This window comes from Colletotrichum tamarilloi (assembly GCF_030869305.1).
Source record: "Colletotrichum tamarilloi strain Tom-12 chromosome Unknown Scaffold_18.1, whole genome shotgun sequence".
NCBI classification, from domain to species: Eukaryota; Fungi; Ascomycota; class Sordariomycetes; order Glomerellales; family Glomerellaceae; genus Colletotrichum; species Colletotrichum tamarilloi.
The window spans coordinates 242,179-270,019 of record NW_026849401.1 but is presented as its reverse complement, the minus strand read 5'-3'; the positions used below and the strand labels follow the sequence as shown (position 1 = coordinate 270,019).

The 27,841-nt window shown below is 51.3% G+C and overlaps 11 protein-coding genes across 11 annotated transcripts; 4 read left to right on the top strand and 7 right to left on the bottom strand.

Annotated features, from left to right (window-relative positions):
• Positions 1 to 1,872: 1,872 nt before the first annotated feature.
• On the top strand, positions 1,873 to 3,113 carry CTAM01_06503 (peroxisomal (S)-2-hydroxy-acid oxidase; the record flags this gene model as incomplete). The annotated part of the gene is made up of 2 exons (XM_060522530.1): positions 1,873 to 3,012; positions 3,063 to 3,113. The coding sequence occupies 2 exons, from the start codon at positions 1,873 to 1,875 to the stop codon at positions 3,111 to 3,113; spliced, it is 1,191 nt and encodes a 396-aa protein (XP_060382789.1).
• Positions 3,114 to 3,596: 483 nt separating this feature from the next.
• On the bottom strand, positions 3,597 to 6,409 carry CTAM01_06502 (OPT family small oligopeptide transporter; the record flags this gene model as incomplete). The annotated part of the gene is made up of 4 exons (XM_060522529.1): positions 3,597 to 4,105; positions 4,169 to 4,845; positions 4,899 to 5,838; positions 5,899 to 6,409. 4 exons carry the CDS (start codon positions 6,407 to 6,409, stop codon positions 3,597 to 3,599), a joined length of 2,637 nt encoding a protein of 878 aa, XP_060382788.1.
• A 1,170-nt stretch (positions 6,410 to 7,579) lies between these two features.
• CTAM01_06501 (SMP-30/Gluconolaconase/LRE-like region) lies at positions 7,580 to 8,654 on the bottom strand (the record flags this gene model as incomplete). Its single annotated transcript, XM_060522528.1, has 2 exons — positions 7,580 to 7,886; positions 7,954 to 8,654. The coding sequence occupies 2 exons, from the start codon at positions 8,652 to 8,654 to the stop codon at positions 7,580 to 7,582; spliced, it is 1,008 nt and encodes a 335-aa protein (XP_060382787.1).
• Positions 8,655 to 9,132: 478 nt separating this feature from the next.
• Positions 9,133 to 10,089, top strand: CTAM01_06500 (tagatose 1,6-diphosphate aldolase; the record flags this gene model as incomplete). The annotated part of the gene is made up of 1 exon (XM_060522527.1): positions 9,133 to 10,089. One exon carries the CDS (start codon positions 9,133 to 9,135, stop codon positions 10,087 to 10,089), a length of 957 nt encoding a protein of 318 aa, XP_060382786.1.
• A 138-nt stretch (positions 10,090 to 10,227) lies between these two features.
• On the bottom strand, positions 10,228 to 12,364 carry CTAM01_06499 (catalytic activity protein; the record flags this gene model as incomplete). Its single annotated transcript, XM_060522526.1, has 5 exons — positions 10,228 to 10,484; positions 10,536 to 11,196; positions 11,282 to 11,335; positions 11,395 to 12,202; positions 12,279 to 12,364. The coding sequence occupies 5 exons, from the start codon at positions 12,362 to 12,364 to the stop codon at positions 10,228 to 10,230; spliced, it is 1,866 nt and encodes a 621-aa protein (XP_060382785.1).
• A 505-nt stretch (positions 12,365 to 12,869) lies between these two features.
• On the bottom strand, positions 12,870 to 13,747 carry CTAM01_06498 (catalytic activity protein; the record flags this gene model as incomplete). The annotated part of the gene is made up of 2 exons (XM_060522525.1): positions 12,870 to 13,329; positions 13,392 to 13,747. The coding sequence occupies 2 exons, from the start codon at positions 13,745 to 13,747 to the stop codon at positions 12,870 to 12,872; spliced, it is 816 nt and encodes a 271-aa protein (XP_060382784.1).
• Positions 13,748 to 14,682: 935 nt separating this feature from the next.
• CTAM01_06497 (uncharacterized protein) lies at positions 14,683 to 16,720 on the bottom strand (the record flags this gene model as incomplete). The annotated part of the gene is made up of 7 exons (XM_060522524.1): positions 14,683 to 14,912; positions 14,971 to 15,065; positions 15,130 to 15,252; positions 15,307 to 15,577; positions 15,648 to 16,039; positions 16,103 to 16,538; positions 16,621 to 16,720. The coding sequence occupies 7 exons, from the start codon at positions 16,718 to 16,720 to the stop codon at positions 14,683 to 14,685; spliced, it is 1,647 nt and encodes a 548-aa protein (XP_060382783.1).
• A 686-nt stretch (positions 16,721 to 17,406) lies between these two features.
• Positions 17,407 to 18,363, top strand: CTAM01_06496 (short chain dehydrogenase; the record flags this gene model as incomplete). Its single annotated transcript, XM_060522523.1, has 3 exons — positions 17,407 to 18,037; positions 18,119 to 18,207; positions 18,280 to 18,363. The coding sequence occupies 3 exons, from the start codon at positions 17,407 to 17,409 to the stop codon at positions 18,361 to 18,363; spliced, it is 804 nt and encodes a 267-aa protein (XP_060382782.1).
• A 1,104-nt stretch (positions 18,364 to 19,467) lies between these two features.
• On the top strand, positions 19,468 to 21,449 carry CTAM01_06495 (major facilitator superfamily transporter; the record flags this gene model as incomplete). The annotated part of the gene is made up of 7 exons (XM_060522522.1): positions 19,468 to 19,740; positions 19,820 to 20,066; positions 20,130 to 20,209; positions 20,308 to 20,614; positions 20,668 to 21,058; positions 21,175 to 21,325; positions 21,414 to 21,449. The coding sequence occupies 7 exons, from the start codon at positions 19,468 to 19,470 to the stop codon at positions 21,447 to 21,449; spliced, it is 1,485 nt and encodes a 494-aa protein (XP_060382781.1).
• A 236-nt stretch (positions 21,450 to 21,685) lies between these two features.
• On the bottom strand, positions 21,686 to 22,432 carry CTAM01_06494 (uncharacterized protein; the record flags this gene model as incomplete). Its single annotated transcript, XM_060522521.1, has 2 exons — positions 21,686 to 21,924; positions 21,976 to 22,432. The coding sequence occupies 2 exons, from the start codon at positions 22,430 to 22,432 to the stop codon at positions 21,686 to 21,688; spliced, it is 696 nt and encodes a 231-aa protein (XP_060382780.1).
• A 508-nt stretch (positions 22,433 to 22,940) lies between these two features.
• On the bottom strand, positions 22,941 to 27,728 carry CTAM01_06493 (uncharacterized protein; the record flags this gene model as incomplete). The annotated part of the gene is made up of 5 exons (XM_060522520.1): positions 22,941 to 24,644; positions 24,718 to 25,724; positions 25,774 to 26,901; positions 26,967 to 27,165; positions 27,219 to 27,728. Coding segments are annotated over 5 exons (4,548 nt in total), but the record flags the coding sequence as incomplete, so codon positions are not given.
• Between the last annotated feature and the right edge of the window lie 113 nt (positions 27,729 to 27,841).

Below are 27,841 nucleotides of genomic sequence, written 5' to 3'. Positions count from 1 at the left end.
AGTCGGGTCGGGTGAGCGCATATTGTCATTGTTGCTGGACCCATCTCAATGCGACTGTATCATTCAGACTAAGAGAGCCTCATCTTAATTGGTCATCAAATCCATAGTCAACGCCCATAGAAAGCACGTGGATCTTTCATGGATTTGAATATTGTAGAGCCGCAATGAGCGTATCAGAAACCATTCCCATCAGTGTTCCATTTTGTGCTTGGCTATCTTACTCGAGGTGGTTGTTCGTTTAGCTCTACGTCAGAGGCAGCGGATATTACGTGATGATGCTCTTCTTAACATTCTTTGATATCGAAAACGAAGCTGTCAGTTCTCGACGCTCTGTCAAATTTTCTCTCTCTTCCTTTTTGTGATTGTCATTGAGGAAGATTTGCATTTCCAACACTACACAAAACTCGCACATCACCTCCATCATGAGAAACTTTGATTTCTTAGCTGGGGTTTGGTGTGAAGAACAACCGCGCGCGAGACTCCATACTTGGGCTATGGAATCACCGGGGAAGCCCACAAATTTCCTGTGGCAAAAGTTTATGAACTTCACGCGGAGCTGGAGGACTCCGGAGCCCCAATGACGAGGGCGGATTTTCTCCTAAAGACCCGTTAAATCCCCCGGAGAATAATAACTCAAACCATTAAGCCCGACCCAGAGATTTAGCAGGGAAGCAATCTGCATCCGCGCCAAGCTTCGAATCGACAAGAGATCCTTCACTCTATTTCGACAGCGGCCCACTTCTTCTCCTAGAGCCGAGAACCTAATTTCATCTCTTTAGGACTCGGGACCAGGGCTCTCTCGTTTTCCTGTTCGTCCAAACTATGCGCAAACAGTCCGACAAAACATACCAGAAGCATATCCACAATGGCGGAGTTTCCGTTACATTGGGTCAGAAAACGCGCATGAATCAAGCCAGTGCCAAAGAAGAAACACAACCGACAGGCGCATGCAAGCGAACAATGTCGTCGATATTCGCACCCGCTGGACATGGAGTCTTGGTCCGAGCCAAGACCTTGGAGGATCGGATCCGGCTGCGATCAACCTGCTCTCTCGGGCAGGTCTCTTGACAGGTCCCGGCGTGCGCAATCTTGGCTATCTGTGAGGAATTCTGGTTTTCTATGATAGAGACTCTCCCCTTAGCACAGTACTCCTCCCGTCTCCTAGATAGAATGGTCCTTAGTAGACCGCCTCGCGGAGGACTCTGTCGCTATGAGCTGACTCCTCTTAAAGTAGAGGTTGATGCGCCGGTGATCCGACGATGGTGGATAGGGTATCCATGAGAGGGTCAAAAGTATCGCCAAAACCATCCCGTTTAGGCAACTCGAGACCTTCTCGTGAGGCTCGGTTGCCCTTGGGACCCAGAACACCCACAATTAGTCAGGATGACTGACGATGGCCCCCCACGGAGAAGGGGTGCCTCAGCCAAGGAATCCAGAAAGTTGGGATCCGTCGAATTGATTAGATTAGATCGTGTCCAACCAGTAGGAGAGCTTTCCTCGTCTCGTCTCGACTCGTGCATCAAGGGAGGCCCTAGTTTCCAACTTGGCGGTTGACTCGGATCAAGACCCAACATGTTTATTTTCCCAAGACATGAGATGAACCAGTGGCGTTTGGTTTCTGAAGCCCATGCGGCCCAACCCTGAGGCCGCCGGGTATAGAATGCCCCGACAAGGTCAGTGGTGCAAGTAGGATGGAGATCATCGTGATCAAGGGGGGGGGGGGTGTTTGCTGGCGGAAATCGAGCGGAAGGGCAGACGTATAAGTTCTTTGGGATCGCCATGCTTTCTTGAGGGGAATCTTTACGCTGCTTGGCAAGAATCGTCAATTCCATCCATTCACTCTTTCTTCACGTTCATTACACACCGCACAAGATGAAGTCCTTCCTCATCGCCACGCAGCTCCTGGCTGTAGCCATGGCCGGCGAGCCTTGGGTCAACGAGGTCGACACCGGCTTCGAGACCTACCTCGACAGCACAAACTATACCAAGGGATCCCTCCCCCTTCTTAAGGATATTCGCGCCATTCCCGACTTTGATTGGGCGGCCCGCCAGCACCTCGACAACCAAAAGTACTCCTTCTACCGCACCGGCACTGCCGGCGAGTACAGCTACCGCCACAACCTCGACGTCTGGCAAAAGGTGCAGCTCCGCTCCAAGCACCTGAGCGACGTCACCAAGCTCAACGAGACCATGGCCACCACCATCCTCGGCTACAACTTCAGCGCCCCGCTCTTCATCGCGCCCGCCGCCCGCGCCGTCTACGGAGACCCGGACGCCGAGCTGAACCTCGTCCGCGCCGCCGGGAACGAGAACATCCTGTACATCCCGTCCATGTACGCCTCCAAGTCCATCGAGGAGATCGCCACCGGCAAGGTGAACGGTACCCTCAACGGACCCCAGGTCATCTTCCAGCAGATTTACACCAACGCCAACCTCTCCGTTACGTGGGAGAACATCCGCCGTGCCGAACGCACCGGTGCCAAGGCTATTGTCTGGACTATTGACGCTCCCGGTGACTCCGTTCGTCACCGTGCTGCCCGCTACGACACCACCAACGCCAACTCCGTCTCCTCTGCTCTGACCTGGGACATCTACGACCAGATGAAGAACCAGACCTCCCTGCCCATTATCCTGAAGGGCATCACCACCGCCGAGGAGGCCCTCCTTGCTATTGAGAAGGGCGCCAAGGCTATCTACATCTCTAACCACGGCGGCCGGCAGCTTGATCACACCCCCGGCCCTCTCGAGATCGCCTACGAGATCTACCGCAACGCCCCCGAAGTCTTCCAGAAGGTCGATGTCATTGCCGACAGCGGTGTCCGCTACGGTAACGACGTTTTGAAGCTTCTTGCCCTCGGCGTCAAGGCGGTCGGTATGGGACGTCCCTTCATGTACGCCAACTGCTACGGTCTCCCGGGTGTCACCAAGGCCATCAACATCATGAAGACTGAAATTGTCCGTGATGGAGCCCAGATGGGTGCGACTGATGTTCACAACATCAGCACCAGCTTCGTAAGTCGAGTGAAGTCAAATCGGGAAGAATTAGGACTAACTAGTTGCAGCTCAACCTCCGCCAGCTCGAGCAGAATGTCTACCTCTTCGACCAGCAGTAAAGACTGTGCGCGTAGCGTATTATAAAGTTGGGGATGTCAGGCTGGAACATGTATTGCATGCAGCGTTGCTGCGGATAGAAACGGCGTTCTCATTGGGATTGGGACCAAACACTTCATTGATGTTTCGACCTGTTTTAGGGGTCAACTTTCATGTCCATACTTTAACACAGTTACATAGCACGAAAAGCGTCATGGTTATGTCTCGTCAGAGTTTCTAACGACTTTTTCCATTCAAGTTGCAATTGAGTCAAGATGAGTGAATAGTTGCGGCATGATATTTGGCACATTGGCAAAATTAAGGGGCCCATCAATGTCAAACATTGGCGGCCGAACTGCATTGAGCCCCGTGACAACGGCCCCGCGCCGGGGTTCGGCCCCACCTCTTGCTGCTCGGGTATCCCGCTTAGTTCTCTTTGATCATGTTGAGGGATAGTGACCGTTTCGCCCCCATTCCTGCTCGAATCTAGAGTCAAGAGGTTGTACCTATGTCGGGAAGCTACCCTTCTCGGGCCCAAAGTACCCTCTCTCGGGAATGGGGAGAATTCCAATCTGAGATCCATCAACTCCTGCACCGCTCACCGTATTCCCCCACCATTTGAAGGCGATTGGGTTATATCCAACGGCGAAGAACATGACCAGCGCTGAAACGGCAACTCCGGCAGTCAAGGCAGCTGACAGGACGTAGTTGTACTTTTCCCACCAGGCCAGACGATGCCTAGGAAGCCAGTACATGAAGATGTATCCGAGAATGAAGCCAGGGGTTTTGTACGATAAGTTTGACGGTGCCCAATGTTGGATGCCCTGAATGACAAGGACCGGGTTCAGCCACAGCAAGGAGGCCACAAAGGGGAAGAGAGTCTTGTCCAGACGAGCAAACGTCTTTGGGCTCAGCTTGAGTCGTAGCTTTTCTCTGACGCCTGGGAGATACTTGGGACCGTAGCCTTGACCGACCAGGAAAACAATGGCAATGAGCGTTCCAAAGAGGAAGCACCCTATTCAGCGGTCAGCACATATAATCCAATATCATCACTGTGCTCCTGCAAACTTGAACTCACATTTGAGGATCGGATAGAAAGACACAAACATGCGCTCTGAGCCAAGAAGACCCCACATCAAGCTGTTCGTGTAGAGAGGAGCACCATCGTTGGCGCACGTGAATCGACTAGGCTGCGTCGGGGTACACAGCCCTTTGACATTCTCCAAGATGAAGTTCTGCGTAGCTACAGCTACGAAGCAAGTAATGATGATCGTCCCAATCTGGCTCCGGAACACCGCGCGGGGTGCAATCTTGGCATAATGCGCCATCTTCTGATCCTGGACGTAATTATCGCAATAGCCCGCGAGCGCCCAAGACCCCAGAGTCTGGGAGAAGAGGAAGGCGTTGGTGTTGCCGGGGAGGAGGTAGCCCGTGATGACCTGGATGAGAGCGCCGAGGCCGAGGTTGGTCCCCGTCGTGGCGGAGAGGAAGGAGAGGGGCACGGCGAAGACGAGATTGATGGCGATCATGAGGAAGACGATCCAGACGGGGGTGCCGAGCGGGTAGATGTTGAGGAAGATGACGGAGACGACGATGGCGGCGACGAGGATGATGAGGAACCACCAGTCTGGGACCTCGGGGTACTTTGCGAGGAGTCGGCTGTGGATGTCCATTGCGCCTTCGTAGTTGCCCTTTCCGTGGCGGAGGCCTTTGTAGAAGTCGATGTATGCTTGGGAGATTGTCTTCCATTGGTTTCTGTAATCCATGTTAGTTCTTGAGTATAGCGGCGAGCATGTTGTAGTACGAACCCCATGATGTACAAAAAGTAAATTGGATAGAAGCAGTAGTTGGCTCCGACGGTGAGGAGATAGCCAGCTGAGTAGAACGGAGGAGAGTATTCTTGATAAGCAGTCTCGTTGAGTTGGTTGTTGAAGACCACATTCTGGACCACATACGGCGTGCCGTCATTGGCGAACGCAGATGAGGAGTTGATTGGGAGGTATGCCGTGTTGTACATGTTGGTGTAGTAGATACCAATGATGATGACCCCGCCCAGGATGGCACCGATGTACATTGTACACGTCGCGAAGAATGGCTGTGCCAAAGCAGCATACGAGGAGGTCGCCACGTTCCAGTCAAACGTGGTGATGGGGTTGAATAAGCCAAGGCCCAGCGAGGATCCTGTGATGATTGCTAGGGTCACGTTCTGGGGCGAGATCCAGGTCATCCAGTTGAACGTCGCCAAAGCCGTGAAGATGTAGCCTGGGAACCAGTAGTAGAAGAACATGCAGATGGTCACGACGTAGAAGAACTTGTACCGCGAGATTGTCCACCCGTTGATGTTCTCTCTCGGCTCCGGCCTGGTGAGAGCTCTGTTCATGGCGATTGTCGGCAGGATCGTCGGCCAGAGAGCCTTAACGGGGTACACACTGAACCGTCGTAGGTATCCGGCGAATCCCATACCCATGAGTTGCACAAAGAGGGTGAGCATCAGCTGGTACCCAAAGTTGACGAAGTCGAGACCGTAGTAGACTGGTGACTTCTGCACCAGGATCATGCCGTAACTATTGGTGGTGTAGATGGCAATGTTGTACGTGATGGTAGCAAACATTTGCTCCTTGAAATTCCACGGTCCTGGATTCAGAGAGTGCCGCGTACCTCGTACGGTGATGCCCCAGTCAGGTAAAACAAATTCGAGGACCTTGGCGCATGGGAAGAGCAGGATCTGGATAACCTGACCACTTAAGCCTACACAAACTCGGCTTCAGTAAAAGATTTCGAGGGAGACATATGAGACGTGATACTCACTGATGGCGGGGAACCTTGAGTTGAAGAATGTCGAGATAAAAGTTCCGATGATTGCCCAGCCTATACCCAGGAAGTATGCGCGAAACGTCTCAATGGGCACACTCTGGTCGTCCAAAATCTCGGCCACGGCGCGAACCCCAGGGTAGGGTGAGGAGAAGCGGATCATGACGGCGTCAATTCTCAAGTCCCGATCGTAGTGTTCCCCGTACTGTTTTGGTCCCTCGAGCAGCTTCTTCATTCTTTCTCTCATATCGGAGGGGAAGTTCCAGTCGTCCTTGAAGAACTCGACTGATTCTTCAATGATTTCGAGGGCATCTTCCTCCGTCATCTCATTGATCTTCTCCAAGATGTACTCTCCTTCTCCATTGGGTGCCAGCTCCTCAAGCTTCTCGTGGGATATCTGGTCCGAGATCTTTTGCTCCGGGTTGTCCACCTGTGCGGGGATCTTCTCGATATCCTCCTCCCGGGCCGGGGTCGGCTCCTCTCCGACGGTCTCCACCTTTCCGGACATTGTTACCCGAGGAATCGACGCCGTGTGCTGCCGGGTCCGTTGGAAGACTTATTTGTCGAAAGACGAACAAGACGCTTGGAAACAAGTAACCCTCTCTCATGATTTTCTCCGGGGAAGTTACCGAGGCTATATACCTCTGCAATTATCGTCTAACTTAGAGTTGTGTGGCGGGCGGAAGGCGGGGGAGTCGGGTCTCGGCCCAGCTATCGGGCGAGAAGATAGGTTCGTCCACCATGGGGGAAACATATCTCCAAACGGAACGAGGTGCGCGCAGCTAGGTATCTCCTCACACCAACCGGGCTGCACTGCATTGTCCATCCAACAACGTTGCATTCTCCCAGATCAACGTTGCGCTATCACGCCGTCTAACAGAAGGGGGTCGATCGTCCCATTGCCAGACTTATCCGGTATCACCCCCGCATGCTCTCCCGGCTCGGAGCTCCCCTCTCTCCAAAACAACCCGACCTGCCAGACGTGGCCTGCGGGGTGCATGCGTTCGCGAGGATCAGCGCCCCTGTACTTGCGCTATCGACCGGTGTCTGAACCAACGGCAGTTGGTCATTCGCCGCGGTAGGATGCGACGCCAGACGATAAAAAAGAGCCAAGATAGAGAGGGGTTGGAGCGGCGGATAGTTGCGGGATTGACAGCGACCCTTGGGGTTTGAGAGCTTGCGGACAAGTTCCGATATCTTGCGTTTTGATGAAAGATGCGAGTCCCTTTGCTGATGAAATGGGAAGAGACGTCGTTCGTTAACGGGATAGTGCTGGTGCATCTCACCAATCGGCATCGATCAAAGTCGAATGTGCGAAATTCTATCCAATTTGGAAATTCTGACTGGCCACATGGGGTAGTTCATCACATCTTTCCAGGGTAGCACAGGAACGGTATGTCACCTGATGAGATCCGATGGGTAAAGCACAATCAGACCGAGTGCGTGACAGAATGGCAAAAGTGTTTGTTTCGCAGATTTGGGTTGGCACTAGCATTCAATATCAACACTCATGCATGGAGCAGCTAACCCGCGTTTGGTGGACTTCCACATAGCAGAAGTGTGCCACGATGCACGCCACAGGCGTCGTTCCCGATGCGTCTCCCATTTTGAGGTGACTGACCGCGATGCAGCCACAGCAGCTCACACCAAAGCACCGTGACAGATCCCGTCAAAGATCTCAGATCTTAAGAAGCGCACCCTTGACCGACTTTCTCAACTGTGCTCTCCAGAGACGATGCTCGTTGAGTATGAAGAGCTCGCCCCCACGTCCGAAGCAAAAGTTGGCGGCACCACCGTCGACGAGAATACGACCGAGTAGGACACCGCCTGGGGACCAAACGTTCACGCCATCCCCGCATCCGCTGTAGACATTTCCGTTCGTATCGCACTTGATTCCGTCTGGTATACCGACGTCGGCGAATGCGAATAGTCTCTTGTTCAGCAACACGGGTTGTCCGTGGCGTTGTTCTACGTCAAAAGCGTATCTGTGTTGTTAGTACACGAGCTGAGAGTGGCACCACTTTTGAAACAAATCTGAATCGAATAACTCACATTGTCGAAGCCCGATTGCCGTCTATCGTACCATCACCGTGAACAAGATCCGTGTCTGTTACGTAGACAGTTCTTTCGTCAGGCGAGAAACAAATTCCATTTGGCCTGCCGAAACCATCCGCCATAGCCCGGATAGAAGACGTCGCCGGATCAAAGCGGTAGACCTGGCTAGGCAGTGTCGCAGGAGGGCGATAACCTTGCTCATGGCCATATGGCGGATCAGTGAACCATATGCTTCCATCTTTGCTGACGACAACATCGTTCACAGAGTTGAAGGGCCGAGAATGGAAAGAAGTGATGACTGGCTCGGTCGCATACGGAGGTGTCCTTGACATCTTGAACAGACCGCTGGGTTGTGTCATCGAGCCTTGGGCACAGAAGAGAATGTCATCACCGTAGTTGACGCCGCCATTGCCCATCGCGATTCCCGGACATGAGATCTCTCCATGTCTTACAATTTTCCCACCGGTGGGCAACGATATTTTGGAAATCTGGACTTTTCTAGAGCCATCTATATCGGTGAACTGGTTGCTGGTGATGAACAGTTCATCGTTTGAGGGTATGAAGACGCCGGCTTCGTGAGCGAAGGGATAAGAGTCGATTTGCAACAAGAGATCCAGCGATGGGCTTGAACCAATAATTTCTCGAAATGAATCGTCATGAACTTGCCATGAATCGAGATTTTCTGTGTTGGATGACATTGTGAGCCGTGCGTTGTGATGGCAAGTGGTGCTCTATGCTGGAAAATGAATGAACGGGCCTACTTCACCAAGCTGAGGTTTGCCCCTGGACCAAGACTCGCATGCGAGCCTGCTTATTGAATGATCTGATTACCTACAGAAAAGTTCAAGTTGAGAAGCTTCGGAACCCACAAGTCCACTTACTGAGTTCACCCCGCGAAACTAAGATCGCCCATTCCGCCTCCAGATCAGATCGTGCCGGGGGCCGGGGTCCAAAATTTCCCTCGAGACGACGGTGACCCCACAGCAAGCCAGCAGCGCGCCTATGACAGACAACACCAAACACAATTACACATCATCACCGTGTTCATTAGCCCATAGATATGATTGAAATACGCAGCGACCTTTCAACGTCTGGCCCGGTCTGGACTGGAACTTTGGAATCGTTCCACAAGACAGACACATTAAGCGGAGTTCGAAGAACGCATCTATTGCAACTATGACTGTGCCGGCAAACTGGAAAGACGAGAACAGGACAATCCAGATCCTGACCAAAGCCGAAAAGGGCCGATACGGCGTGATTGCCGCCATCGCATATAACCTCGAGCAGATCCACAGCCTCGTCACCGCAGCCGAGGAAGCCCGCTCGCCTCTCATCATCCAATTTTTCCCTTGGGCAGTCACCTACGCCGACGGTCTGCTGGTCCGCACCGCCAAAGAAGCCGTGTCCCGAGTATCCGTTCCAATTTCAATTCACCTCGACCACGCGCAAGACGAGAAGATTATCCAGTATGCAGCCGACAACTTGCCGTTCGACAGCATCATGGTCGACATGTCCCATTACGAAAAGGCGGAGAACCTAGAAAAGACGGCGAAATGGGTTAAATACTGCCACGAACGCAAGATTGCAACCGAGGCCGAGCCCGGGAGGATAGAAGGTGCCGAAGACGGCGTCATGGACACGGCCGGGTTGGAAGCTAGCAAGACCACCGCCGAGGAAGTTGACGAGTTCATCGCTACGGGTGTGGATTCCCTCGCACCGGCGTTTGGCAACGTACACGGCGAGTACGGAAAGTTGGGCCCGCAATTGGACTTTGAACGGTACGTAATGTCCGGTCGGGGCGCAGGATATGACTTCTGGATAAGCCCTCCCCGGAACAAGGATACTGATAACGAGGTTTGCAGATTCGAAAAGATACGCGCCCAGATTGCCGGCAGAGTAAGAGTGGCTCTGCACGGTACCAACGGATTTCCGCCTGATCTGATGAAGCAGTGCATTGCTGCGGGCGCGACAAAGATAAACGTCAACAGGCTTGTTTTGGACGATTATTATACACATCTCCGGTCGCAGGTCACGCGGTTGCCGCATACGACGCTTATCGAGGAGGGTACGAGCAATGTCATCCGGCAGACGAAGGAGTGGATGGAGATTTGTGGATCAGCGGGACAGGCATGAATGGAAGTAGGTTCTGGGTATTATTAGGCGTCGGAAGCTTCCCATCGAAGCTTCAACTCCTCCCCAAGTGGCTTCACAGGCCAGCCTGATCGAGCGTGGCAGGCTTGTAGCAGATTTAGAACGCATTTCCGTTCTCTACTATTCTCGAGGGGTATGCCGGCTTTGTTGGATCAGAGTTGGTTTCTGCAAGGGAAGGGAAGACGTACCGATAAATAGACACTGAGAGCACAAAACACTCGATGGATAGTCTGACAGTGTCATGCCGATACCACAAACTTTCTTGACGCATTCCATCAGACGCTTCCTCTGCTGTGTGTACTGTTCAAGTCCACCTAGAACGGGTACATTCATTAGGAGCAGGATGTGGGAGCAGTAGTAGATTTGAAAAGCTACCGCTGTAAATGGTCAGTACGATCGCGCTTGCAGTTCTGGAGAAGACGGCTTACCAAATGCGGGAGGGTTGATCCAGATTGGCTCGAAGATGTCATCAGGAGAACTCGGGTAGGGGAGTGGTTGGAACTCGGCCGTCAGGTGCCGCCTCCAGTTTTCCAGCATTTCTCTCAGGGCATCAGCCGCCGCGATCCTCGCGTGAGGGTCATTCTTCCCCGCTTCGGTCTCTTCATACGAGCAGAACGCGATCACCTGAGCGAAGAAGTAGACTGACCGTGCAGCCAGCTCGGACGGGCCTAGATCGTCCAATGTCTTTAGTGGCCGCCAGAATGTAAAAGGACGGCGCCTCTCGCGAAAGGCAGCCCAGACATCCTGGCATATCCATGCCCACCAGACAGCTTGCTTCAAGCCCATGGAATCGCCATGTATGACTTGTGAGCGTTTGATCCAGAAGACTCCTTTCAGATGTCTTTCCCAATCTTGCCTTGAGCCGTCGAGCATCTCGTATGCTGATACAGTGATGCTGGTCGCGAGGAGTTCGAGGCTCGTTTTGTATGTGTCGTATTGCATCGCCTCTTGGATATAGTGTAGTGTCTTGTAATAATATCGTAGTGCGTCGTTGGGGTCTCTGGTTTGTGTGTCTTCCGAGTGTGTACTCAAAGAGAGGTGACGTGCAGACAGAGCGAGAACTGCATTGAGCAGCCCTACATTATGCATCTAACAGCGTTTGGTCAAAGCTCGTCAGCATGTTGCCTTTAACTTATACTTAGAACAGGCTACCGATCAAGAATCGTCGACGTACTGCAAGTTGAGGGACAAGTGTTCCAAACGGGCGTCTAGGTTCGAATAAATCCATCTAATGCCAACAAGGATTGTTACTCGAAGGATGTTCCGGGCAGCTACTTTCCAGCTTACCCATCTACTAATGTGTTGCACAAAATTTTGGAAAACAACATGTTCCTGCGCCTGTATTGGTAGAGGCGTAGCCGATCGCCAAGCCTGTTTCTCGAGGCATTGGTATTCATCGAGCGTCGGAGATCTCTCATGCAAGTAGGGATGTGACGCGCATGGCGTAGGACTGAGGCCTTCTCCACTGGTGTTTGGTAAACCCCGCCCCACAGCAGGTGATTGCACGACCGAACTTGCAAAGAGATCCACGCCTTCTTCGAAATTGACGTTGGTGAAATCGATTTCTTGCATGGCCGCATCTTGGAGAAGCAGGTCGACCCAAATGGCCGTGGCGTTCTCTAGGTTTGCCCCGAACGAGCTGGACGTGCGTGCTGTGCCTCGTGGTGTGATGCCTGTGCATAACGCGTCGACTTGCTCTGGAGAGTCTTGCTCGAAAGCTGGTCTATCACCGGTACTGGCGTGATTAGACCTATCTATGCCTTCGTCATTGGACGGTGCTATTGTGGTAGCGCTTGCTATGCTTGATGTGTGTGGTTCTCCAAGCGTTACTGCCGGCAGAGGAGCTGGCTCGTCATCACAGACGACGGGCTGATACTCGGAGTTTGGTGGACTGGGAGACCGAGGCGATTGAGGCTCTCGAGGAGTCGTGGGCTTCGGAGCGTCGCTGTTCGGGGTGACTGATACGACAGGACCAGACCGTTTTCTGTTTGGTGGCCGCCTTGGTGTGTAAAGGCAATTGTGTCTGGTTCTCTCACATCCACCGCATACAGGTTTTCTCTCGTCGCACTTGACATGACGGCGGCGACATGTTGCACTGCGAGAAGCAATTATCAGGTTTGAGACAGGTTACGAAGAGTTTTCTTCAGGTCTAGGGCAGGGATACTACTCACCAGCCGGTACTGTTTCTGAGGCCGCGGCCACGACTGAGGCGGCCACGGGTGAAGTATGGCTGTGAATCTTCGTCATCGGCGCTCATCTTGATGATACTTATGCCATTGAATCTGAAGAAGTAATATGTAGATACGGATGGGAAACGGATTTGATGTGTTGCTACTTTCACAGGATTCGGGGCAACAAGATGCAGAGTCGAGTCGTGTGGTGCTATTAGGAAGAGGAAGGTGGAAGCGACACTGGCACTTGGAGTTGCGAAGAGTCGCGACTGGTTGGAGAACTAACTGTACCTACTATGTGCGCACGGGGCAGACGCCCGTGCGGGGTAATTTGGAGCGCCCCGCTGAAAGGTTGGAGACGGCTCCGGCTCGGCGCACCCGGTGTGGAGCCGCCGGTCTCCGACTGGGTCCCGGTGGGATGGACAGTAGTCTGGTGCTTTGCACGCTTGGGGAAGGGCTGGGATTTGGCGATTTTACGAGTGGGTTTATTTTGATTTTTTTACCTTTATTTTTACTCTATGGTACAACGTGTTTTCGTATAATGTGCCACATTGAGGTTCTGTACCGAAAGTCGGAAACTATATCTAAAAACTACTGCAAATGAACGTACATACCACCATCCACCAACATCTGGGATCCTGTCATGAACCCGCTTAATTCCTCGCAACCCAAGAAAACCGCCGGCCCAGCCAGATCATGAGGCTTGCCCACGCCCATTGGAATACGTTGCTCAAGATACTTGCGCTTCGTCTCATTCTGCATGTCTTCCTCCGCCAGTTGTGTATGGATAGTGCCAGGAAGCAGAGCGTTGCATCTGATGCGATGCTTTGCAAGAGCCACTGCCATTGACTGGATCATTGACAGGACCGCTGCCTTTGTCGGCGTGTAATGTGTCTGCAGACCTCCACCCTGCAGAGCGCTGATTGATGAGATGCCGATGATTGATCCTCCGCGTCCTTGCTTGACCATCTGGTTCGCCGCTGCCTGACACGAGTAGAATGCGCCGTTGACATTAACGTGTAGTGTTTTATCAAAGACTTCTTTTTCGAGTCTATTTGCGAAGTGGTTAGCCTACCACCCAAGATTTTGTCGTAGCGTACCAAAAAAACATACGTGAGAAACTCAGCTGGCTTGAAAATGCCAGCGTTCGCGATGAAGACATCCAGTCCACCCCATTTCTTGACTGCTGCGGCAACGAGCCCCTTTCCAGTATTCGGGTCTGTCACATCGCCTGCAAGCTCAATCAACTCGCCCGTCGGCGAATCTTTGGGGGCATCTTTTCTGATCTTTTCCGCTTCTTCGATAAGGCTGAGTCTGTGTTTTTCGTCGCTGGGAAGGCCAAGGTGGTTGACCGCGACGTTGGCGCCGTGTCTCAAATATTCCAGTGTTATCGCACGGCCAATGCCAGTTGTGCCTCCGGTGATGCAGGCTGTTTTGCCTTTCAGCAGCCGCCAGCTTGATGAAGCCATTTTGATTTGACGCGTGAATGTGACGAATATCGACCTCAAACTCCAACAGCGTGACCAGCAGTTGATGGAAATGATTTTAGCTAAATCATGATTACAAGCCGGGATTCAACCCGCCGCGGTGCAATCTTGTTTACTTTACTCGCTCTCTTCGCTTAGCCTCATCCTCCGCGCTTTGACTTGCTCCGGATCGGAATGTTCACATCTACACAGCTGTCTTACCCCGCACCCTCGTCTCGAGGGAACTGAGGCTGCATGAAAGTGGACCTGACAGACTCATGTCAGGAACGGTACCACGTTTCCAGGTCGAACCACGCCAGTGTTGTTCGGACGGGGCTAGTAACTTCAGGACTCGGTTGATATACTGTCGGTCGTAAGTAAGGTGGCTAATCGAATAACTTGTTTTGGGTTGATTCGCTTGAGTCGCTTACCTTGCTTGAGTTGCCTTAGCACCTGCAGCAATCGAGAACCAAGATAAGGGTTTCTAAGCTTACGCACCATAGTACGTATGGTCCGACGAACTAAGACTAATATATCCGAACTCTACATGGTATGCGCAGATTATCGTGGCAACAGGTTCATGGCATTAGGTAGGTGTCACGGGGACTGACGGATTGCTACATGTAGCTATTCATTCTTGGAAGACCAAGTGAGATGCCAGCCAAGGTCAAGAAGTAAGGGAGAGTTATGCAGTGGTTGCGATCAGCTCCCCGGAAAGCGTTCTCTATCCATTGTCAAGATAGTGTGAGATGCAGATAGATTTGACATGTTGATGCATATTGGCGCTAAAGTTATGTATCACAAATGCCCTCTTTTCCTCTTATGACCGACCTTCTGAGACTCCTGCAAGCCTATCCCGCACGTTGTTTGTCCTCCTGCTGAGCGATCCGGGTGGGCACTATCTAAAGGATCCTGAACCACGGAGTACGACGCCTGAATCATTGAATCTCCGAGCCAGAAGACTTCTCAACATGGGTGCTGGAGTTCTCTCCCTTGCTCTCCAGATCGCCTCCGACAGCTGCTCGAACGGCACCAACACGACTTTCGTGCTCGGCTTTGAGCTCTTTGAACTTCTTCTCCGCATCCCACGTCCACGGTGAGTCTGCAGCGAAGAGGAAATCGATCTCCTCAAGGGTTCTTTGATTCGACTCTGGGTACAGAGCCCACACTGCAAACAGTTAGAAAGACGAAGCCAGACAATTGGGGTATGGGGCCTGTCAACTTACCGATTGGAATACTGATGACGTTGATGGCCGCGAAGATGTACATCGCGTTCTCATTGATGGCTCCAATGATGTACGGAAGAACAAGTGTCAAAGTACTGATTTGGTGCAGAGTTAGCGATAAGTTTTGAGCTACATTATTCCGAGACTTCGGTGCCTTACCCATTGCCGATACTCCATCCAACGACGCCCCAGGCGTTACCCTTGGCTCGGACCTGCAACGGGAAGATCTCCGCCGGGTACAACCAAGGTACAGTGAGCCAAGTCGCGCCAAACACGAACGTGCTTCGAAAGTGTCAGTGATTCACAGAGTATAAAAGATGTGTCGAGATCACTTACTAAAGAAAAACCATTGTAGCGGCTGCGGCTCCCCATGAGTTGGCAACGTCGTCATTTCCAATAGCTCTGGCATTGAGACCGCCGCGGGATAGGCCACCGACAAGGAACATGGCAATGCCCTGAGCGACCGAGCCCCAGTACAGCGTCCAGCGTCTTCCAATCCTGTCAATGGTGAACACACAGATGAGCGTGGCGAACATGTAGAAGATGTTGTTCAGACCAGAGATCCACAGAGCTTTGGATGGACCGAAGCCGGCGATGTGGAAGATGGCTACTCGCGACTCTGATTAGCAAAGGATTTTCTTACAACAAGAATGATTCGAGATGAGTCTATGACTTACTAGGGCCGTACATGGTGATGCCAGCAATACCGGTCCAGCACTGGATGATTTGCAGCCAAATAACCAGTTGTACTCTTCGGCCCGTGTGAAGTTTTCCACACTTGAGACCAAAGAGCATGTGGTGGTATTTGGTTCCCTCGGCCGACTGCTCAAGTCTGACCACGTCCTTGATGTCCGCAAGTTCCGCCTCGGCGATACCGTCGTGGGTGCCTCGGAGGCGCTGCAAGATGTAGAGGGATTCGTCGTCTCGGCCGACCTTGCAAAGCCAGCGAGGCGATTCGGGGAATAGGAAGCACCCGAAGAGCAAGAAGAGCAGCGGAATAATCTGGAAGGCGATGGGGAAGCGCCATCGGAAAGCCGACTCGCCATTGTCGATGAAGCTCACAGCATACCTGTGACGATTAACTTGATTAGTCTCATGTCTCACATATTTTGATCTGCCAGTTGAATCTCACCCAAGCCAATAGGCAACGACAACGCCAAAGATGTTCAAAGTGAACTCCATGGCGATGAAGGCACCTCGGGAAGTATAGTCTGCGAGTTCTGATGCCCAGACAGGCACGATGCCGTTCAAGATGCCGGTACCGATGCCATTCAGAAGACGAGCGCAGATCATCCAGTTCGAGTTCATGGCTGTACACTGCAAAGACGCGCCGAAGATACCCCAGAGAGCACCAATGGCAATAGTCTTGATTCTGCCAAATCGGTCGCCGATGGATCCTCCGACCATACAGCCGATGAGGGTGCCGAGATAGAAGACAGACATAATGCCGCCTTGAAGGAGAGTGTCGGTCACGACTGGAGTGCCATCGGCGTCGACATATCCGAATTTCATAAGATCAATGTAGTGTTTGGCGTTGTTCACACCGCCCATCATGCCTTGATCATAACCTGGACATCAAGTTTGTCAGCATTTCTTTCGCATCAGGCACACACTTCCGACGTGTGGGCTAGCTGAAGCAGTCAGACGAACCAAAGAAGAAAATTGACATTCCGGCAAGGGCGTTGACGGCGATGAGAAGAGCTCTCTTCTCGAACTTCGCCGTCACCATCCATTTGTGACGTTGGTCCATCGTAGCGGTTGTGAAACAAAATGATGCAAAGTTTGCCGTTGAGCCCTACTTTGAGTCGGATAGCAACATAGTTTATGTTACAAGTCAGAGATCTGAGTGTCTTCTTCTAGTTATACAAGATACTACTACTTCAACCAACTTCGGAACTCGTCCTAGTCGGCTCGGACTAATCTAATCGATCAACAGTGACGTAGTCTGACCCAAGAACCGAACTACCTTGGACCAACGCGGGGAAACCCCATGGGGACGTCAAATGGGTTGGTATTACGCAGCAGATCATGCCATTCAATCTCTCAAACGTCCTAGCTCGGGACGACCGGTGGGAGGTCTAGCAGTGCCCATGTCTTCCCTCGAGACGAGCACTCGGTTGCTGGGCAGTGCTGCCATGGCTGTCGAGTTTCCGGAAGGAGGGTCATCGAGAGCGTGGAATCGCGTGGCCACAGTCTTGACCCGTATTTGTCTTGACATGGCCTGCTGTCAACAGATGGGGAGCTTTGTGTTGAGCCACTCCAAGTCCGAAAGACCATTTGCTCTCACGAGACGATATCTCTTACATGGCTTCGATGATTTGGTAGACATATCCGGTATATAAGACTGCCTTCAGGATGGTGAACCCAAGCGTGATTACAATCTGAACCAGACAGTCCGGCAGTCATTGACCTCCGTCACGAAAACAGTCTCTCAACATGCCTCTCTATCAGCCCGAGAACTTGTACGCTCCAATCATTACGCAGTTCTCCCTCAAAGGGAAGATTGCGGTAGTGACTGGAGGCTCAAGGGGGATTGGTGCCGAAGTCGTTCGCGGGTTGGCAGAGGCTGGCGCAGACGTTGCATTCATCTACAAGACCAACACCGAAGCTGACGAAACAGCTGCTCGAATCGCGAAGGAGACGGGTGTTCGTGTCCAGGCATACAGATCCGATGTCACGTCCCGAGAGACCATTGCGAAAACCATCAACCAAATCGCCAGCGAGTTCGGCGGAGGCCGCATTGATGTAGCGGTGGCCAACGCGGGTGTCTGCGCAAATGTCAAGTCGCTCGAGTACACGGAACGGACATGGCAGGATATGAACAGCGTCAATTACGACGGCGTCATGTGGACTGCGCAGGCTGTGGGTAATATCTTCAAGAAGCAAGGGAGAGGAAACCTAGTCATCACCGCCTCCGTGAGCGCTATTTTGGTCAACGTGCCCCAGGAGCAAGCTGCGTATAATGCTTCCAAAGCGGCGGTCGTGCAGCTTGCCAAAAGCCTGTCCGTCGAATGGGCTAATTTTGCGCGCGTCAATTGCGTGTCGCCTGGATACATCCTCACTGAAAGTCAGTTGTGGTTTTTCTTCCCCAAAGTCCTATATTTGGCACCAAACCCACGTGCAGTGTTGCTTACCGTGTTCCTTGCAGTGTTGACAAAGCAGCCGAAAGAGCTGATGGAGCATTGGCTATCAATGATCCCAGGTGGCCGGGTTTGTCATCCTGCCGAGCTAAGAGGAGTGAGTGACCAACCCCCCTGGGCCCGCATTGCATGACACATGGACAGCCCTAACTAATGTTGCTCTGGATAGCTCTATGTCTTCCTTGCCAGTGATGCATGCTGTTACATGACAGGATCAAACGTTGTGATCGATGGCGGATACACATTACCGTAGCCTATGACCAGGCTGGTGGAAGTCCGACAGACTGGATACGATCTGCATCATGACGGAGCCTGCAGATACCCGGGATAACCGCAGGGAATTCATGACCCCGATCTCGACGCTAAACCAAGAAAGCCATCGACAGCATTCCATGCTTCCTCGCCCAGGTTCGGTTTCCCGCGCAGTAGTTGATTAGACTATGAGAAATTCCCCGAAGAGGATGTATTATTCTCCTCTTCTCTTGCCTGCGAACTCCGTCGGGAGTTTTCTTCAATCGAGACAAGCTCAATTCTAGATGAAGCCCCCCCCCCCCCCCCTTGGCATCCACTGAATGTCGCTTACTGTGTTCAATGTTGAGTCGAATACTCACTCACAAGTCCCCGCAAGTGAATCCTTCAAGTCCTAAGTCGGTCCTGGAATAGTATATGGCTTGAATGGCTTGAAATTGTCTCTGAAGTGTTATTCCGAGCTCTCGAGCTCCCAGGGTCCTGTATCCAGTCGACCACAATGGTCTGTATATGCTACAATGAGGCAACGAGCACAGTGTCTTTGTTTCCGCTCTACACGAACAGCGGGCAGCAATGAGACGCCTCCTCTCTTTGACGGAGGAAACAAGGTCTTTCCAATCAAGTGCCGCTATTTTCAGCACCTCTTGATGCCGCTTGGCTGGGGTAGCGGGGAAAACCAAATCTCTCTAGCCTGGAAAGTGGGAATGACCCAAGCCAAGTTTTTTTCTCCCGTCGGATGGCCCGCTCATGGCCAAGCAAATTCCAAATTCTGGCGCGCGCGCCATCGTCGCTTATCTCTTTCTGATGCATTACGCTACGATGCTTCGTCACAACACAACATCCTTCTTCACATGCCTTAGTAAACTTTACGAAGCACCCTCGTCGTAAATCGCGATTGCGATGTTTCTAGAGTCAACGGAGAGTAAGAGGTGAAGGATCGCAACCCTTGGCGAGGTTCAGCATCAATGTAGTGAATGGAGGGACAAAGAATTCAAGAGAAAATAATGATAAAGCAGACATGTTCACACAATGTTTGCGTTTCATTCACTATCAGCAACTGAACAGCTCTCGGAAGCACACAAAGACAACGAAATACAATATCAACACGATGTCTTCGCTTAAAAACAACATGAAGAAAGCCATGGGATCTGACCAGAGCAGTTCGGCACTAAACGACCTTGACAGAACGCAATCGGCAATGGAGCAGGAAGCTCATGGATTCTCTTTGGCTGAGCAGAAGAGAATCATGAGACGGGTTGACATTCGTCTTGTTGCAACTGTCGGGTTGTTATACTGCTTCTCTGTGATTGACCGGTCGAACCTTCCATCTGCCGCCGTTGCCGGCATGAGAGAAGATTTAGACTTGAGTGGCAACCGTTACGTGAGTTCAAATCTCTGGCAAACAGTATTTTCTTTGATAAGATGCGCGATCTGAGATGACTGATAAGTGGACGTTGTAGTCGGTTGTTAGCTTGGTTTTCTTCACGACCTATATCACTTTCCAGCCGATCTCAGTCATTCTTGGCCGAACGTTGGGCCCCCGGGCCTACTTCACGGCTATAACAATGATTTGCGGTGGTATTGTAATTGGTATGGGCTTTCTGACGCACTGGGGACAGCTCGTGGCTTTGAGAGTGGTCCTTGGTGCTCTCGACTCTGGATTTTTCCCTAGCTGCGTTTACCTTTTGAGCACTTGGTACACCCGTTGTAAGTCCTTTCCTCTGAAGTGGCAGTTGGAACCGTTAGGTTCGTACTAATGAATTATACTAGACGAGGTTGGAAAACGTTACTCGGTGTTTTATATGATTGTCTGCTTTGCTTCTGCATTTGCGGGAATCTTGGCTTTCGGAGTAAGTGCATCTCAGAATGGAGCTTAGCAATCGTCTTTGAACATTTGCCTCTCAAAGCTAAATGATGAAATAAATTTCTGACCACACCCTCTCTTTAGCTCACCCAACTTGATGGAACCGGAAACCTCAGGGGCTGGTCCTGGATCTTCATCGTAGAAGGTGTCATAACCTGCGCTATTGGCATCGTCGGCTATTTTCTCCTCGTCGGGTTTCCAGATGCTAAAAAGAGCGCCTGGAACTTTCTTTCTCAGGAGGAAACTGCTTGGGTGATTTCGAGAGTTCAGGCCGATAGAGGAGATGCGGAATTGCCGTCTTTCAGTGTCAAGAAGTTCCTCAGAGGCGGGGCTGACATCAAAGTCTGGGCTTTGTCCATCATCTACTTCAACAACGCTCTCATCATATTCTGTAAGTGGTGCAAAAATACTTCTGAAACCGTTCGCTAATCATCTTATGTGAAGCGCTATCTTTCTTTCTGCCAATCATCCTCAAAGACAATATGGGCTTCAACACGGGAAAAGCTCAGATCTTGACGGCGCCACCGTACGTATTCGCCGCAATCATCACTTACACCACGGGCTGGCTAGGGGATCGATACATGCTTCGAGGTCCCATAATTGTTGGCGATATGGTCTTGTCAATTGTCGGGACCTGCCTGATGGGCTTCCACAGCGATGTTGCCGTTCGATACTTGGGCGTCTTTCTCATCACCGCAGGGAGTGTAAGCGCTGTGCCGGCGACCATGGCATATCAGGCGAACAACATCCGAGGACAGTGGAAGCGCGCATTTTGCAGTGCCATGGTAGTCGGTGTTAGCGGAATCGGTGGCATCGCCGGCTCTCTTGTTTTCAGGTACGTGTGTTGCAGGCCCTAGGCCACATTCCATGTGTGCGACCCAGCTGGGGTCCTCCCTGATGTCAAATAAGCTCTTCTCTCAATAGGCGAGTGAGATATTGACCAAATAACAGAAGCCAAGACAAGCCTCATTACCTGCCTGGGTTGAGCACTTGTCTGGGATGCGCGGTTCTAAACGTCATAATTGTAATTGCTCTAAGCTTTTACTTCCGCTATTGGAACACGAAGGCCGAGCGTGGTGAGGTTGAGCTCGAAGCATCGGATGTAAGTTGCCTCTCGACCCATTTATCTACCTATATAGATTGAGCAAACTATGTATGAAAAGTCATTGCTAACTCGCCGATCACTCCAGGAAACCCAAGCATCGGACTTCCGCTACACCTACTAAGCGCTTATCGCAGAGGCTCCAACTTACACAAAGCATTGATGCAAACTCGTCAACTTGATTAGGGCGTTGGCGGTAATTCTGTATTTGACACATGGGCTAGAAGCACTAACGCGGCGTTTGAGGCGTATATTTGGTAGATCACAGACACTGAAGAGCGCATAACCATACACATTCGTTTCTTAGCTTTCCCTTCCTTGAGCCCGAGGGCTCTAAGCCCGGTACTGTGGGTTCGAACTCTATCTCTTCATCAAAAAGGCCTTCTCGTGCGGCTCTGCAATTCCGAACTCTGTGACAGGTGTTTTGACGCTATCAAGGAGCTCGAATCCTAGCTTTTCGTACATCGGTTGCGCAGTCTTGGTAGCCATTACCCAAACTTTCATCTCGACTATATCAGCCTGCTCTAGGCCACTTTTCACTAAAGCAGAAGCAATCCCCTTCCGCCTGTGATCTGGGTGGACCGCAAGATAATCAAGAACTGCTATAAGTCAGCTGATATGAGCGTAGTCGTTGAGATAAGTTTTCCTACCCAGGAATGGGCCTTTATGTGATTGCATTGCGGCAATTTCAGCCTCCTCAAGAGGCAGTCCAAGAGCAGCTTGTAGCTTTCCATCCATACCCCTGATAGAACCGCCCTCGGTATTGGCCTGGAACGCTGCCTTGAACTTATCAGCTTCATCTTGCCTGGGTTCCCGAACAACTGCTTCGGGCCAAGAAATGCGGTCATCATCATCTGGCAGGATCCACCGTGCGTAGCCCACGACTTCACCGCTATCATCATCAACGGCTTTCTGGTGTCTCTTCTTTTCCCTACCGCCGGCGAGGCTGTGGGGCATACGAGCTGTGGCACCCTCGATGATCTCATCCAAAGGCGTCGACTTCCAGAGCGCGCGCCAATGAGTATCGGTATGATAGAAGGCCGTCATGTTGTTCTTCGAAATTCCAGCAGCGTCATCGTAGGTGACGGCTGAGATAGTGAACGTCATGTTTGAGGAATGCAAGATTTGCGTAAGAATTCGAATTGCTTCGCTTAATGGTTCAAACCGGGACTGAGGAATTTTAAGTTGCACCTTATTCTGCAAATTATCGGGTGTTTACTGATTTATGTCATATTATGCCACTGTATACGTGCGGAACAGCTGCACTTTTGCAAAATGTATGCTGGTGGTGTAAATCTGTCCTTCTCAATGGGGACAAGGAGGTCGAGTAAGCTTACATGTGTCCTCACCTCTCGTCTAGGCAGCAGGGGACCAGGGGTCAGATAGGAGGAATACTGCGAGGGGATCTACTAGACTGGTGCTTTTGATCGTCCCGATCATCATTACCCATCGCAAACACCTGAGGGTGTTCTTCTATGTTGCAGTAGTCTTGGTGAGGCTATCTGGTCACCACACATTGGACCCGCAACCTTCATGCACTTTTAGAAGTCCGGAAAAATGGATGAATTGAAATATTCCTTCCGTCGTATCTTACTAGCGACTACAAGTGCATGAATCAATTTCTCCAGAACTCCTCCCAAGCCTCTTTGCAAAGAACATCTCGTGTCCGTTTCAGGAGCTCACCAAATTCTACCGGTTCTTTACCCTCCAAGAGAACTTTCCCATCTGCAACTCCTCTCCAGCCCTCGACAGGTAGTTTAAGAAACTCATGTCGTTTATCGCAAGTCGGCATGGCATCAAGTTGCTTCTCGGCTACCCCATCCGTGGCTCGCCTGTTGTAGCAATCTGTGCAGAAGAGTACGTCATGACAGACCATACAGGCGTAAGCGGTTTTCTTCCCCCACCAAGAGAATTTTTGGCCGCATGTACCATCACAGAACAGTTCAGCGCCTTCAATGAGGTCGCCTTCGTCGGTGGGCCGATCATCTGCCTCGGCATCTGTTGCGGAGTCTCCATCATCTCCAGCGTCATCGTCAGAATGCTCGTTAGCCTCATCATCCATCAATTTGACCTTAGGGTCAAGATGACAGAACACAGCAGAGTACATAGTGCGCGCCATTGTGTCAAGTTCTTGACCGTTGCGTATGGAATTGCCAAGAATGTGAAGAGCTTTCGATAGGCAGACCAAATTGTCTGCATCATTCCAACTGATTGTGTCACTGAGTGCATCAATACTACCGATCAAAACACCTTGAAGAGTATCCTGAAAATTGGTAGCGGGGCCCAACTTCAGATACATCCGAGAGAGAACGATCAGGCGGAAAGTGAGATATGTGATTGAAGTCGGCAGTACATCCAGGGCGAGAGGACGGCCAAGGAGCCCTTGGACAGTAGCAAGCAATTCCGTCTTGTGCTTCGGGTCGTGGGAGCTTCTGAAAATTCCATACAGTAGCTCGCTGTAGTTGTCGACCGCACGAGTAACAGTGTAGTCGGGGGATGAGTCTGTGATGGGGTACGGATAGCCTGTTGAACCACTGTCGAGAACCTCATCCAAAGCTAGCCTTGCTGCCTCGATGTCCCCCGTAACATGCTGATAGAGCAGCGAAAGATCGATTCGTAGCGGTGCAGCTGCATTGACGTTTTCCAAGTACTGAATGGAGTCCAGGTATAACTGGAGGACGAAATCAACTTCTCCGGACTGGAGGGCAGCTTTACGGAGCAATCGTGATCTATCGTCGTGGTAGTCGTCGTATTCCCAGCAGAGCCAGGTCAGTCGCTGTAGCGGGCTCCAACTCTTCAAAACACCGATGAAACCCTGCTTACTATCCTCCTCCGAGAATAGATCAAGTTCTTCGTTTAAAATTTCCCCAGTCATAAGGGTTGTCGGATCGATAGATCTTGCGTGAGCGTAAGAGATCGCGGCTGCTTCATTCATCTCCAGCTTTGCCTCGATCCTCGCCTTGGTGATACACACTGTGCGGCGCAAAGATAACGGAACAGTTTCGTCGTTCATCTTTCCGAAACACTCGAGAATATCTCGATGGCTGGCCTGGGCATCATTCTCCAAACGGATTCGGGACATAAGCTCTCTAGTTCTGACGATGTCGAGAGTGCCATTGAGGCCATCCAGGGCATTTTGACACAAGGTCTCTGCAGGCTTCAAGTATTTGAAGTGTAACATGAGAGAAGCAAGTGCACGGTATCCTACGGGTTCAATCTTTATGTCTTCAAAGAGACCTTCGATACCTAGGACACCTTGCTTCTCGTTCAGAGATTCTCCCATGCTTCCGATCTCATGTTCGTAGTTTTTCTTGGCTTGCTGCAAAAGAGTAGGTTCCAAGTTGCTCTACTCGGGTCAGTAGGCATCGTGAGAAAGAAAAGGTGGAACTTACGGTCTTGATGGCATCCCTCGCTCTTCGGTAAGAAGCCAAGGCAGTGTCGACACTGAGGGAAATGTAAATTTGCCGCAAGTGAGCCTTCACGAGAGACATCAAACAATTCTGCGGGTTTTCTGAGACGTTCTCCCACCACTCAACCGCATCCTTGCTTAGTTGCTCTTTGTAGACGCTGAGGAGTTGACTCCATCTTGAGATTTTCTCGAAAACTTCGTCGGTGAATGTGCTCGAGTAGCTGGATCCAGTCCATTCCATCATCCGAGAGAACGACTTTTTGTTCGCCAAAGTGGAAGCCAGCGCCTCCATGACCTCAATTTGTTCCTCAGCTGTATGACTTTCAAAGTCAATGCGAAACCAGTGTGATACAATGTGAACCACTGCATAACGACTGAGAGCACTGGAAATTGGGAATGGGTAGTGGCCTGTAGTGCAGGCAAGCTTGGTGCAGTCTAGAAACATCTGCCGATGAATCTCCGAGGGCCTTATGCGGTGGGCGTGGATGTCGGTCTTGTCAGGTTCTTCAATAAAAAACGATCGCATCGAGCGCTCCTTGAATTTCACAGGCAGCTCACCGTCATTGTAGATGGCCTCGTGGTCGACAGCTGTCTGCGTCTTTTCCAACTCGCTTACAGCCGTGCCCCATCCGCCCTGAGCCTGGATCTTGACACGTTCTTCCGCATCAGACCCAGGATCACCAACCTGGAGAAAGCTCTCGAATGGCTCAGGAACCTTTTCAATGTCAAAGTTGACATCGTTCACCCACAATCGTACCAGTGAAACTACCTCGTTGAATGTCAATGGTCGGAAAGCGAAGGCTAGCCAGTGAAGGAGCTTAGACACAATGGGCTTGTGCTCGAGCTCAGTTCGACGGTAGCAGTCAGTCAACAAGCCTTCATAGATCCCATGAAGTCCAGAAGGCAATGGCTTTTCCAGGTTGCGAATAACAGCGCCTTCGCGTCCTAGGTTGTCAAAACGCGCAAGCATATGCGCAGCGTACAAAAAGTCTAGGTCATTAGTATGCCACGGTACATGTCGGTCGAATGAAAACCTTACTTGGGGCTACCTCCTCGACTTTGTCGGCAATACGTTGTTGGACGTAGCGATCGAACTTTCTCATGGTAGATAAGGAATTGATGTGACTCCAGATAAACGCCCTCAGGTCTTCCTTCTGGTTTTCCCTCGTGACATTGACTGCGAGCACGGATGATGATTCTTTAACAATGGAAAGAATCCCTGGTCTAGAAGTGAAAGCCACAGTGATCCTTAGATTCTCCTCGCGTATCACTTTGAGAAAACTAAGAAACTCGGTGAGATCATCGAGCTCATCAAGCCCGTCTAAGAGCAGAAGCAACTTGAACTTGGAAGCTTTACCAAAGGCAGGAACCAAGATCTGACGAATGAGCGATTCGGCGACATACGAATTCATGTCGAAGCCATCCTTGATTACCTCTGCATTGACCAGCTCACAGAGCGAAGCGTTCTGTTCGACAGTTTGAATGATGACAGTCGTGATGGCGTTGCAGAAGTTTGAGAGACTGGACGATTGTTCCCGGAAGTAGAAATGCGCGGCACAAGTAAGCTTCGAGGTGTCGTTCATGGCTTCACCAAGCAGCCTTTCGTAGACTGTGAGCCCGATGTGACTTTTACCAGAGCCAGGTTCGCCGGTGATGGCCAGAGTTAAGTGGTCGGCTTGGCCCTGCTTCAGCCACTCGTCCCATGCGGGCTGCAAAAAGACCCAAGTGCAGGTGTCCTTAACAAGCGTTTCCTTCAAGACGAGGTACTCATGGCCGTCCCCCTCTACCTCAACTAGAATGTTGCGGATCCTCTTTGCGGATGGAGGCTTATTTTGCTCTACCGCCTTGGCACGTTGGTCATGGCCACGGTCCTTCTTTTCTTCGCGTTTTTGGTCATTGAAGGCTTTCAGCAACTTCGCCATGTCACTTTGGATCATCTCGGTGGTGTCACGAATCGAGTTCATGACCTGCATCTGCTTCTCCAGCATTGCAGTATGTGTTTCTTGGTTGGTCAACAACTCTGTGCTCATCTTTTGGATCTCTTCCGTATTGCCAAGGATTGCAAACTCTGTCGCTTGCTGGAGACGTCGAATCTTGAGATCCATGCCTTTACGAGCGCCGCCTAACTCGGTATCCTCGCCGTGAAGAAGGTTGCTGATCCACTTCTCTAGTAAAAGATTAGAAAACTCGAACGAGTGATCAATGTTGTTTGCATTTTGTTCCTTGACTCACTGAAACGGCCTAGCTCAATGAACTTGTGGGCAAAGCCACACATGACTAGGAAAGACGTGAAAACATCCATGAGACAGTTTTGATAACCCTTATGTTTCGGGAGTCGGGTCTCAAGAATCGTGATACGCTGCAAAAAGCTGTTCATGTCTTCAAAGAACACCATCACGATGTCATAGTCTGCCGAGACTTGGCGGCATGCCTGGATTCGAATGAGCGTGTACACGACATCGAGTGACGAAGAGCACCACTCACGCTTAGCATTATGGTGACCGCAGTCCCAATAGCTGCAGCTGGAGGGAAAGCTGGAACGGCTGCCGAGACGAGCTGCTGTGCGCCCTTTTCGATATAATCGAGATTGGCAGCAAACAGGCTTCGCAGTTTGTCTACTTTCTTGTCGTTATGGCGAAACTTGTGAAAGTTTTCCATTTCGTGGGTGCCTTGATCAATCATCGCCTGAACGCTATCGAACTTACGCTCCAGGTCGAACCCTACGATTCCTTTGTAGGCTTTGAGGGCCTCTTTCCATAGGTCGGAAACATCGCGATTGTCGTTCTTCACCGCCTCCGACACCTCCTTTTGGGCGGCGCTGGCTGTCATTGGTAAATCTGCTTTCAGCACAGGTCTTCGTTGCGCATTTGGCGAAGATGGAAGATTCTGCTGAATTGAGGACAGGGATTCACGCCGTATTTGTAGATGGTTTTCATTCGGGTCTTGAGTCGAACCACTGATAGGGAGGTAATGAAGTTGGGGGCGGTTTTGAAGCTAGACAGGGCAAGTAGCGCTTGGTCGGCAATTAGTTGCGAGATGGCGCGCTGATGGTGGCTCACGGATATGCAGCCCATGCTGACATGCAGCATCAGCTGAAGCCCAGAGGT